Source organism: Vidua macroura, chromosome 1 (genome assembly GCF_024509145.1).
Source record: "Vidua macroura isolate BioBank_ID:100142 chromosome 1, ASM2450914v1, whole genome shotgun sequence".
In the NCBI taxonomy this organism is placed as follows: domain Eukaryota; kingdom Metazoa; phylum Chordata; class Aves; order Passeriformes; family Viduidae; genus Vidua; species Vidua macroura.
The window spans coordinates 146,063,311-146,075,856 of NC_071571.1; the positions used below are offsets into that span (position 1 = coordinate 146,063,311).

The 12,546-nt window shown below is 43.0% G+C and overlaps 1 protein-coding gene across 5 annotated transcripts in view; it reads left to right on the forward strand.

Moving 5' to 3' along the window:
- Positions 1–4,984: 4,984 nt before the first annotated feature.
- The window catches only part of PHF20L1 (PHD finger protein 20 like 1), a 56,420-nt gene continuing 48,858 nt past the window's right edge, over positions 4,985–12,546 (forward strand). For 2 of the 5 annotated variants that reach the window (XM_053996892.1, XM_053996901.1), the window contains exons 1-2: positions 5,509–5,679; positions 6,070–6,175. In XM_053996892.1, coding sequence (XP_053852867.1) covers positions 6,093–6,175 — 83 coding nt within the window. In that variant the 5' untranslated portion in view covers positions 5,509–5,679; positions 6,070–6,092. Of the gene's footprint in view, positions 5,057–5,507; positions 5,680–6,069; positions 6,176–12,546 lie in introns of those variants that run through there. The other 3 variants (XM_053996873.1, XM_053996866.1, XM_053996883.1) reach the window with 3 other exon arrangements.

A 12,546-nucleotide genomic window follows, 5' to 3' on the forward strand; every position in this document is an offset into this window, starting at 1 on the left:
CAAAGACTGCATTAGTCTTTTCAGCATCAACAGCACATCATGAGCTCATGCTCAGCTGATTATGAAATCCTCTCTCCCCCCCTCTGAGTCTCAGTGAGTCACTGACTGGCAATATAAAATCTCCCATCCAGTTTGGTTTCCAATTTATGGCCTGTATATTCATGATGAAGCTGAAGACATGCTTCGTGACAAGATTAAACACCAAATTGTGTGAGGAGCAGAAATAGTGAAATCTCTTTTCTTGCAACTCTGTCTTGTCATGCTCTGGTGTCTGAAGGAAAATAACCACTGAGTCTTTCCATCGTGGAGAGGTTGACTCAGTCACCCTCTCCTGTCCAGCTGAGCATTTTAACAGAAAAGCTGGAATAATGTGATGTGTCTCTCTCAGTGTCAAGCTTGACGTAAGACAGAAGTCTTAGGAGTAAGTGAAAAAAGGGAAAATGGAAGGCAGACAGGCAATGCAGCCATGTAGGCCTTGTTTTCCTCAGAGACAAAAAGAAATATCAGATATGGTTTTGTGCTAAAAGAATATAAAAAATGTCTTGACCTAAATTGCTCCTTGCTGGCTTTATGGTGGAATAGTGTAGCTGAAACGGGGTCCTGGGCCGCACTGGGATAGGCAAATCAGGGCCAGCAGGGGCCGTGGTTGCCTGTGGGCTACAGCAGGGCAGAGGTGGGTATACATGGAATGGCAGCAAAGAAATGGGGACAGTGGCTGGGGCTCCTTGTTTTCATAAATGTTTTGATAATAGTGCAAGGAAATGCTGCCCTGTGCTGCTGGACCACAAGTGGACTTCTGCTGTTCTGAAGGCAGTGTGGTAGGAGTCACACATGGCACCCTGCATCAGGTGTCCCTTCCTCTAAGTCTTTAATTTGGCTTCCACCTGCCATTTGTTCCTGTGCTCCCTGAGCTTGAGGAAATGGGCCTTTGAAGGGCCATTTCTCCTGGGAGCTGCCAGGGCTGGGGATTATATGGGCTTGTCCCCCTGTGCTCTTTTGTGTGCGCAGATGTGCTTTTAGTCCATATTAATCAATACAAGGGGTTTGCTGTGCCTCTGCCACCTCCTGCCAGCTCTGCCTTCCTCTCAACAGCCTCAGCAGTGAGGTGATGCTCAGGGTGCCACACACTGCTCTGAGCCCAACCCTCACTGTGGCATAACTCAGCCTTCAGCAGTCAAGAGCATAATTCAGTGACTCCCATGTACCCAGCTCCATCCTCACGGCCTCTTACCTTCCCCTATTCCCTCTCCTTGGACAGAAGCACCTCCACTTTTCTAACTATCCTGATGCTGCACATTTATTGCCGCTCAAAGAGAGCTCATTCCTTACACAACAACCTTCACTATCCTGTAGCAAACCCTTTAAACCAAAAATTGCATCAAAACTACACCAAGAGTAGTAAGAGCTGGCGAATTCAAATGAATGCAATGGCAATTTTACTAAAAAAAAAAATAAAGAAAAGTCCTTCTTTCTTTTCTCTTCCCCTTCCCTTCTTTCTTTGTTTTCTTATTTTGTTTCCTTTGTTTTTCTTCAAGCCTCCTTCTTCCTTCAGTCTCTTCTGTTTGCCACCTTCCAGAAAATGGTAACAAGGGAAAATCTAGGGAGGAAAAATAATATCTTAGCAAATAATCTAAAATATCCTACTGAACAGTCTGTCTGTAAAGACTCCTCAAGTGGGAGGCAGCCTCCTGGGGACTAAATGAAGCAGATGGATTGACCTTGAACAGCAGCCAAACGCCCACACAGCCACTCGCTCACTCCCCCGGCAGTGGCATAGGGAAGAGAATGGGAAGAACAAAAGTGAGAATCATAGAATCATTGAGGTTGGAAAAGAACTCTGAGACAATTGGGTCCAACCATTAACCCAGCACCATTCTGTTCACCACTAACCCATGCCCCCCACTGCCACATCCCTGTATTTTTTAACACTTTGAGGAATGGTGATTCCACCACTTCCCTGTGCAGCCTGTTCCAATGCCTGACCACTCTTTATGTAAAGAATGTTTTCCTAATATCCAATATAAACATCCCCTGGTACACCTTGAGGCCTTTTCCAAGTCTTATCAGTTGTTGCCTAGGGGAAAAGACCAACCCCACCTGGCTACAGCCTCCTTTCAGGCAGTTGTAGAGAGTGACAAGGTTCTCCCTGAGCCTTCTTTTCTCCAGGCTGAACACCCCCAGCTCCCTCAGTTGCTGTTCATCAGACTTGTGGCCCATACCCTTCCCCAGCTCCACTGCCACTCTCTGGACACATTCCAGCAGCTAAATATATTCTTGCAGTGAGTGGCCCCCAAAACTAAGCATAGGATTCAAGATACGGCCTCACCAGTGCCGAGTACAGAGGGACAATCTCATTCCCTAGTCCTGCTGGCCACACTATTTCTGATACAAGCCAGGATGCCATTGTTCTCCTTGGCACACTGCTGGCTCGTGCTGTCAACCAGCACCCCCAGAAATGTTTGCAGATCTGCATGATCTAATAATAAATGCAGTTTAATAAATGAAGGAAAGCAAAAACCCCTAAACCAAACCCAAAAAAACCTCCAAGCAATTCAAAGGCAAGCACTCAGCACTTCCCACCAGCAGACCTATACCCCTCCATCTCCCAGCAATGGTCACCTTGGATGATAATATCCCACCAGTCTTATTCTTCTGCCCCAGATTTTCTTGGTGATGTCAATGTTTTATGGTATGGAATACCCCTTTGGCCAGTTTAGGTCAACTGTCCTAGTTCTGTCCCTCCCAGCCTCTTGCCCACCCCTTGCCTATTTGATGGGGAAGATGAGTGGGAAAAAACAATAGTGAGCCCTGACACTGTGTAAATGTTATTCAGCAGCAGCCACCACACTGGTGTGTTATCAACATCACCATCAGTCATGATCCCCTTCCTTGTCCAGTGACACACACACAGATGTCATTCCCTTAGTCTGTGGGACATCCCCCAAACATCCATACAAGTCCAATCAATTAATTTGGTCCTTGAGTTGTGCTCCACCCAGTAGCTTTCCACATGAGATAGTTTTGCACAACACAACAGGAAACATTGGTAAACAGAGCATATTGCCTTTCACTTTCTGCTATTTATTATACTTTTGGGCTTGAGCCACCTCCTCAGATGATGTTCTGAAATCTCTGCCTCCTGGCTCAATGGTGACCTCTTTCAGCATTCAAGGGCACGGGGAGTCCTCATCTGAGCCCACTGTGTGATCAATCCCATCTCCCTAGTCCATGTACCTTCAGTTGCATTATGTGTAGAAGTGCCCCTTCCTGTGAACTTCTGGTACATCTCAGACCCTTGACACCCTCAGCTCCCGAACCCCAGAGGTCAACCTTGGGTCTTTACAGGTGTTTTCTGCCAGAGGTTCCAGGTGAGCACAGAGCATGTTTCTCACAGCTGGTACTCTCTGGACAGGTCCAAGGGCTACCATACAAACTGTCCTGTCTGTCCTCCTGCTGTTTAGTGACCTTGTCTGGACACCAGGTGCCCACCGAAGCCACTCTGCCACTACCTTTCCCAAATGGACAGGGGAGAGTAAATATAACAAAAGGCTTCTATGGCAAGAGGAGAGGTCAGTCCTAAGGATCACTCACCAGTTACCATCAGAGGAAAAACACTGTCACTGATGGCCGGAGCATTGACCACTGGTGGACCTTAGACCCAGTTGGCTTTGGCTCTGGTGGACATGGGGGAAGCTTCTGGCAGCTTCTCACAGAAACTCCCCACTACCAAAGTCTTGCCACACAAACTCAATACACTGAAAAAAGTTCTTAAAGGTCACTTAATGGAAAGGACTTACAAGCTGACTGTGATCCTAAATGTGCAGTTTCCAGAAATACACTATGCCTTTTTATTAATTGGTGGAAACTTGACATTTGTTTTACTGATCACATCCATGGGGATGTGATGTGATGATGCTGATCTTGCCATTACAAGTTTGGGAACATCTGTCCTGGAGAAGAGAAGGAAAGACTTCATGAGATTGTTCCCTGAGCACTGGGATGGCAGCAATGCAGGGGCTAAATGCCAGACATGGCTCATGGTTATTGCCTTTATCATAGGTCTCTCAGGCAGAGCAGAACACAGTGATAAGCAGCACAGCAGTCACCACAACACTGGGTATCACAGGGACAGCAGTGGGCTGTTTCACCAGCTGCCAAGCACCCACCCAGCTCTCAGCAGCATGGCGGGGGGAGGCTAGGATGATTAAAAGCAAGAAAATCTGTGGCTCAGATGAAGCTGGTTTCATGGGTAAAAAACAAGAGGCAAAGACAGGCCACTGTGAGGCTGCTGCCTGGCCGGGCCTGCCCTGTGGCCACCAGCCACAGGCTGTGGCACCTCCAGGACCATCTCTGACTGCCCTGAGTCTTTTTCTCCCTATCACAGAATCACAGGTCCCAGAGTCACAGAACTGGTCAGGCTGCAAGGGACAGCTGTGGGTCATTCGGTCCAACCTCCTTGCTTAAGAAGGGCCATTCTACAACACATTGCACAGGACTGTGTCCACTTGAATCAGGGGAGACTCCACACCTCTTTAGGCAATGTTTCAGTGTGGGGTCACTGCACACAAAAGTTCTTCCTATTCGGCTGAAACTCCCTGTGCATCAGTTTCTGCCCGTTCCCTCTTGCCCTAGTACTTGGCACCACCGAGCAGAGCGTGATCCATCCTCTTGACGCCTCCCTTCAGATACTCCTGGACGAGGTCCCCTCTCAGCCGCCTCTTCTGGAGCTGCTGGGGCTGAAGAGCCCCAACTCCCTCAGCCTTTGCCAGTACGAGAAATGCTCCAGTGCCTTAATTAAACACCTTCCTTTCCCTCCGCTATTTCTGCGGCGGGGCTGGCGGTGTCCCCGTGTCGCGCTCCCCAGCCCGCTGTCCCAGGCCGGGGCCGCCGCTCTTTGTCTCGCTCGCCCCCCGCCCCTGCGCAGTCACGTGCCGGGGGCGGGGCGCGTCGCGCGGCGGTGACGCGAGCGGGGCGCGGGCAGGATGGGGCGGTGAGGGGCGGCCGTGCCGGACAGCCCGCGGCAGCCGCGCCGGGCCCCGAGCGAGCCGAGCGGGCGGTAAGGGCCGGCAGCGCGGCGGAGGCGCGGGGGTAGCGAGGAGGGAATGCGGAGGGAGCGCGGGCCACGGGGCGCCGGCGCCCCTCCCCGCAAGCCGACCGGGCCTGGCGGGGCGGCGCCCGCGGCTCTGCTCGCGCCGGGCCCCGCCCGCGGCCGGGGGTCCGGCGGGGCCTCCCCCGCTGTGCCGAGCGCTGCGTCCCCGCCGGGCCGCGGCCCTCCCGCTCCCGGCCCGGCTGGGCTGCGCCCCTTGCGGCTCCGCGCTCCCGGCGCTTGCAGGGCAGCCCCGCTAGAGAACGGGGGTCGCTCCCCCCGCAGTGCGGGGCTGGGAGGCTCCGACCCCGCATCCCGGCACTCCCGCTCGGCAAGTGGGCTTGGGCTGGTACAGGGAGCACTGCAGGTGATAGCGACAGTAGTTGCACGGAGAGTTTTTTTTTTTTTTAATTATTTTTTGATAGCGACTGAGCTACAAAATATAATTAGAAGCCAGTTGTGATTGAAACTCAGTGCTGTGAGTGCGACTCCAGAGTGCATAGAAATACTCAAGATGGGGTTTTGTTTATTTTTTGTTTGTGCTAATTTTATCTTACTTGTCCTTTAGGCCATGTTTATCTGTTCTTGGTAAGGTAAGTTTTTCTTGGTTTGTGTTTTCTTCACCCGAGGAGAGCACACATGTTAACTATAGGTAAATTAAAATTTTGCTTAAAAATGATGTGAAGAAATTACAGTCTAGTACAATTTCAGAGATGAGTACTATGCTTTTTTTCTTATTATTTTTTTACTTAAGTTTGATAACAGATATTTTTGATGGGAAAAAATCGGAATAAAAGTATATATTAAAGTTTTTTGATGCTTTTTTTTTTGGGGGCCTGACTGTATTTCTGTAAGCTACACAGTTAATACAAAGTCAGGATCAAAATTTTGCATCTTTTCACCCTCTGGAATACATTTGCTGTCAGTGACACATTTGAAACAACATAATGTGTTTTAATGCAATTTTTTTCCTTCCTTCAAAGGTGGTGAAAAAGACAATATCAAGATGAGTAAAAAGCCTCCAAATCGTCCTGGAATCACATTTGAGATTGGTGCTCGTTTGGAGGCACTGGACTATTTGCAAAAATGGTACGGAAGGCATTGTGTAGTATTTGCTGAGAGCATAATTATTTTGTGTAGTTTGTGTGCTTTGATAACTGATTATAAAAACCAGTGCACCCTTTAATTGACAATTTCCACACATTAACTTTATTTCCACCTAAGTCTGTTAAAAATATTAGCTTTTAGGAAAATATTCTCACTTCAGAAGTTGAGCTAAACTTTTCTGTGGGTCTGTGTTTATTTGCTCTTAGTGGCTTGTGCAGGTGTAATAAGCAAAGAGCCTTTCTGGAGTCCTGTGGAATTCAGTGTCATGGCCGAGGTGATCAGTGTGTCAGTGAGGCAAACTTCATGATCAAAGACTTCTTTTGTCTTCATTTGAAGGCATGCAGGGGGAGTTGTTTTGTATTCAGTTGTCACACTTGACAGGTCCACAAAACTGATTCTAGAAAAAAAAAAAAAATAAAACAAACCCACATCCTGAATTGGAGTTCATGGGATAGGCAGATACAGCTGTGTTTTTATTAAACAGCTGGAGGAATGAAGTGCTTAAAACTCTGACTCTGCAACCATCCAGGTGTTTTGTGAATTCAAAGACTATAAAATGGGAATTGTGGACGCAAGGACTATGCTGCACAGCATGTGTATTGTGAAAGGAGCTGTTCTGATGAAAAAAATTGTTAGTAAAAATTTTATTAAGGCAAGTGGGCTAATTTGTTGATGTGTGCTGGCCATGCTAGTTGAGTTTGAAAAATTCCTGGTTTTGTTAAAGTAGGTGACAGAAGTAGTTGATGCTTCTACTTAGAAGTTTTTTCTTAGCTGCCCTCTGATTTATTAGGGTTAGGAAATGTAGAGGTGTGTAGCTGTTTTTCTGTTGTATTCCTGGAGAGCTCAGCATGTTCCTGTAAATATCTGATCCTGTTAACTCCAGGTGATGTGAGAAGGAAGTCTGTGTATTATTGATGTGTCTGCTCCAGTGTTATGTGCTCTGTATAAAAAGTTAGGTCAAACTTTTTATTAGTAGAGCTTTGATTTTAATTATAGGAAGAGTGCTCGTCTTAATAAATGGACTATAAAGGACTTGGTTTATAGATCTATTCTTGTTCTTACCTGTTGCTGTAGACTGGGTTTTCAGCACACTGATTCTGTAACTGAGTGGTAGGATAAGGAAAATATCCAAAATAGAACAATAAAACTTTTTATAGCATCTTCTGTGACTAGAGGTAGTTGGTTATGTAACCAGGTAACAAAATTTAATACGTAAAAATAGCATAATAGTATCAAAAATTATCACTGACTGTCCAGTGTATAGTTTGTGTCAGACCTGCCCAGCTTTTTCCAGGGAAGGGTTGCATGTCAGTGCTGGAGTTCTTGTCTAGGTTTGGATTGTCAGGCATGGCCATGTCACAAGCTCTGCAGCTGAGTTGCTGGGTGTTTTCAGGAAGAATAGAATTTATCCTGAACTTTCCAGGATTGGATTCATTACCTGTACCACCAGGTAGACCCAGGTCGAGTTTAAATACATGTAAACTATTGTGGTGCCATATACAGAAGAAAGTTAATATCAAAATTTAGCAGTTGCAGCAACAATGAAAACAGGACTGTATTTCAAATCAACTAGTAATATAAAATGAACTAATAATACAAACCCAAATACCTTGTGACAGAAAATCTACTGTTGTGCTATTATTAGGGTGTCAAGGGTTGCAATGATAGTCTATGGGATTTTTTTTTTAGTTGGCTTTCTGTTGCATAAGGGGCTGGTGGATGTTTTTAAAATTCTTTCTAAATATAATCTGTATGCATTCTGCTAATTTGCATGCAGAAATACATACTTCAAAGAAAATAAATTTGCTGAACTTACATGAAATCTCTTTATTATTTTTTATCAATAGCCAAATTGAAGATCATTGTCATTGCTTAGCTCAGTCTTTCTGCAAGTGACAAATTGAGAACACTTGCTGAAAAATAGCTTTTAAAATTAAAAATTTTTTTTTTTCTCCATTTTTCTGAAAGCTTGCTGTCATCTAATGATCATGACTATTTAAAATGTTAATCAAGAAAGGCTTCTAGGGGATGTAAGAAAAAATACAGTAAAATATGTTTTTGTTTTCTGAGGTACTTTTGCAGGTCTTTAATTTTCAACTGTGTAGTAGTTGCTGAAATTGAACTCCTGGCATCTGGTCTTTCATTTATGTTCTGTAAAGTTTTGAGGAGTCATCGGTGTGCCTTGACTACTTATTGCTTTAAAGCCCTGTAGTTTTAAATGAAGTTTTTGCAGTTGGTGTTTGGATCACTGGTGTCATTTGTCATGTACTGTGGCAGAGTAGAAGAAAGCCTGGTCAAACTGTTCAGCAAAGACAAGACAGGCTGTCAGTGAGCATGTTTAGTTTTGCTTTATTGTGGAGGTAACTGCAATTGCTGCCTTATCAAGTACAGCAGTTATGCTGTTGCAGGGGATCATCTTGCGTAAAGAACTTGTACCTCTTGTTCCATTTAAATTTGCTAAAGCAAACTATGAACTGCAGCTCTAATCAAAACTGATCATCTGCAGCAGATAATGAATGAGATGGGATTGAAAATTATAAAATAGAAAATTACTAAGTATGTGAAATGATCAGGGGCTGGAGGAGTGTATGATCTATAAAGACAGAGTGAGGAAATTACTTCTTTAGCTTGGAGAAGGCTTCAGAAATCCCACTGTCAACCTTCCGATACCTACAGGGCTGTTATCAACAAGACTTAGCCAAACCCTACAGGTAGTTAGAGGGCAAGACAACAGTTGCAAACTGAAATGAGATATTCAGACTAAGTTCAAGGAGGATCTTTTTCTTCTTGGGACAGTCAAGCAGTGGATCAGGTTGCCTGAAGAGTTTGTGGAGTCTCCAGCATGGGAGCTTTTCAAGACTGGGATGGATAAAACATTGGAAAACTTGGCCTGTTGCCCTGCTTTGAGTGGGAGGTTGGACTAAAGGCTTTCTGAGGTTGCTTTCAGTTTGAATTCCCCTGTGATCTCATACATAAACTGATACATGTGCATACACCTTCTTCTGCCTTTCTTTGCTGACAGAGCAAATGAAAAAGCAGTAGAGCTGCACTTACCTGCAAGTGCATATCTGTGTGTAAGACAGTTCTTGAGCTGTCAGCTCCCACAAGTAGGACACTGTCCCTGTAAAGCTGATGTATTTAAGGATGCATCTCTTACTTTTTTAATATTTTTGTGTGGGTTTTTTTTGGCTGTAGCTCTCTACTAGTTGTCCTGTAAGCAGCAGATACTGATTTGAAGAAAACCTGTTGTTTTTCTGAGACCATAGTCTTTCTTAATTTGCTCGGTCTAAACTCTTAAGTTAGGTAATAAAGTACAGATGGATGGCCCTGGTTTCTGGAATGGAAACAGCCCCTCTAAAACAGGTTAGTTGTTGGAACAACAGTATTACCTCTCAGTATATTTGATTATCTGGATGGATTTCCACGCCCCCCCTCAAGTGGAGGAAATCTTTTCCCTGAAAGACTTTGAGAAGTCTTACTTGGTACAGTCCTTGCTTTGGATTTCAGTTGACTGGGTTACTTGGCAGGTGTTTGAAGTAAAGTCTGCTTTATATTTAATATAATATATGTATAATAAATGTGGGGACCTAGAAATAGATGTTTGCAGATTTTGCAGACGCTAGAACACTATTTGTGAGAAGTCAGTATGGAGGGTATTTGGTTTTATATCCTCTATGAGATAGAAGGAAGCACTTTTTAAACCAGTGTTGCAAAGGCAAGAAGTATGAGTGTGTTTGTGGACTGTAGGTACAAACTTGAGCAAATTTATTAATGTTTTTGTATCTTTTTTACAGTTTGAAATGCCTGTTGTCCCATTTCACAAGGCAATTCACCACTTTTTGGTCACTTTTGAAGGGTTAAAAGGATGATGTAAAAAAATAGTGCTGTCTGTGTGGTTGTTAATGTCTGTTGAGTGCATTGGAAAAAATTGGTGGTTTTTTTTTTTTTTACACTGTCAAGAAATGAAGTGGGAAGTTTTCAATTATTTTTTATTGTATAAATGTTAAAACACTCTTGTTGCGTGACCAGGGCTTCATAGTATAAGTTTTAAGCCATATCAAATTCTGAGGCTTTCCAAAAATACTGCGTAATTCTAATGGGTTGGAATCGCCAAGATTGGAACCTGAGAATGGAAGGTGTGCAGTGTGTAAACTGGGCAAATAAATTCAGCTGAGAGCAGTTCTCTTGTTCTCTCTTTGAAAAACAAGAGCAAACCCCCTTGAAATTTGGATGAAATTTCATTTGTGATTACTACATGATCTTTCTAACACCTTTTTGAAAAAGCTCACCCAAAATTTGCAGAATATTGTTTCTTCCCATAAAAGAAACAAAGAAACTCCTTAATTACTGAGTTTTGGTGTGCTGGTCATCTTTATTTTTTTTTTTTTTTTTTAAGAGTGATTTTTTTCTGGTTTGTGCTGATGAAGTGTTGTCAAATCCAGTTGTATATCAGTTTCATTGTGATGAGTTAGTGTGGCTTACTTGCAGGGGGAATTAACCTGACTGGAAAGTTGTTTTGGCCTTGATATTATTATTCTTTGGTACTGTAAAGAATGGTATTTTTGCCTCCTTTTGCAGTATGTCTTCAAATGCCTAATTGTAACTTTGTGATGGAAAGAACTTCCACATAAAAGTTCTGAAGTGTATGAAATGTAATAATCTTCATATTAATCTTTATAATTCATGAAATTTATTCTTTTCAGTAAAAGTACAAAATTACCAGAAAGATCTTTTTGTGCAGGGGATAATTTACAAGAGTAAGTTCTGCAATACATATGTTCTGGTCTTTTCCACTGTGGGATCAGTATTGTGAAATATTACTGTTTGTACATATTTGTGGCACAATGTGTGGCTAAATTTAGTGGAAATTGAGGATAATAGTTTGTTGCTAAATAGAGAGTTGTGTTTGGGTTACCTAATAACTAATTGCACATGGCTTGGGCAGTTCCATCTCTGTGGACATATCATGGACTTTTAGAAAGACATTGATAGCAGAAATTGTATTTAGCAAAGAGAAATTAACCTGTAAATACCTTGAGCTTCATGTCTCATCTAAAGTGATCTCTAATGACAATTAATATTTTGCACATCTTCTTTTATTAACTGATGCTAACTTTTGATTTTGTACATATATTAATGTCTTGATTCTTGGCTTGCTGAATTTTCTTTATAATTATCTTAATTTGAAAATATTTGTCTCTAAACTCTGCTCTGAATTTTACTTTCCCCTCTTATGTGGTTTGTTCTTCTCACAAAGTGCTTGGAATGGTGTCTTGACTGCTGCTGACCAGAGAAAGCCCCTGGCCATAACAAGGGAACTGCTATAGGGATGTGCCATAGTGGGAGCAGATTGTTTGCATTGGAGATATGTAGGAAAAGGAGAATTCTCTTTCAGCTGGTTGGCCCTGAATTTTGTAAAACAACCATAGTTTTGCATCACTGGTGGCTGGCATGCAATAAACCTAAAATTTCAAACTGTACTGGGAAAGGGCATCACCATTCTTGGCTTCCATTTCTGATTGTTGCAAAATGAACTTTCTCTCCTGTTGCTTTTCTGGTGTTTTTCCTTCTTTTCCCTCAGTTAAATATCTTCTGTGTCGTCCTTCTACTTGGAACTCCTTTAGGTTACAGGTTTCTTACACACTTGCTGTTGTAACAGTAACTTGACTTTTTCCTCTGCTTTGCTCCTCTTCCTGCTTATTTTGGTATTTTAGTGTCAAGTTCTAAGTCTGGAACTGGAACACTCTGGAAGATGGAAAAAAAAACCTTAGAAATTTTATAATAAAATTTTATAATAAAATTTCTAAGTGTAGCAGCATATGGACTTAAAAAGAAACTATAATCAGAGGCAGGGCTTAGGAAAACCATCTCATGGCTGACTTATTTTCTTGAAGCCTTGTTCAAAGTTAAACTAGAATTTTGCTGCTGGGATACAGGTTTGACCCATGAGTTTTACATTCTGTTTTAATGCAGTAGATCATCAGCTCCACCTTTCTTGTTAGATTGCTGTTGTCAGTCTACTTTAGAGGGGGAAGAGAGGCTGATCTTGTTTCTTTGAAAAACTTGAAAAAGTGACTTGAAAAAGATTTTATTAGGGGAGTGGCAAATGAGAGGCTTCAATTTTAGACTAAGACTTTGTGGGTTTCTTTGGGAGTTCAGCGAGAAAAAGATGGGGACTTAAAGAATGGTTATAAAAATATTTAGTGTTTTTGAAATATATGCGTGAGAGAAATACAAGAGCTTGGACTGTCTCTGAATTCCGATGTGAGGGTGAAATGTGGCTGCAGTAGTAACCTAATCAGAGACATTTTCTTAATCAGTAGCTCCTGAGATATTTAAATCTTGGGAAGCTG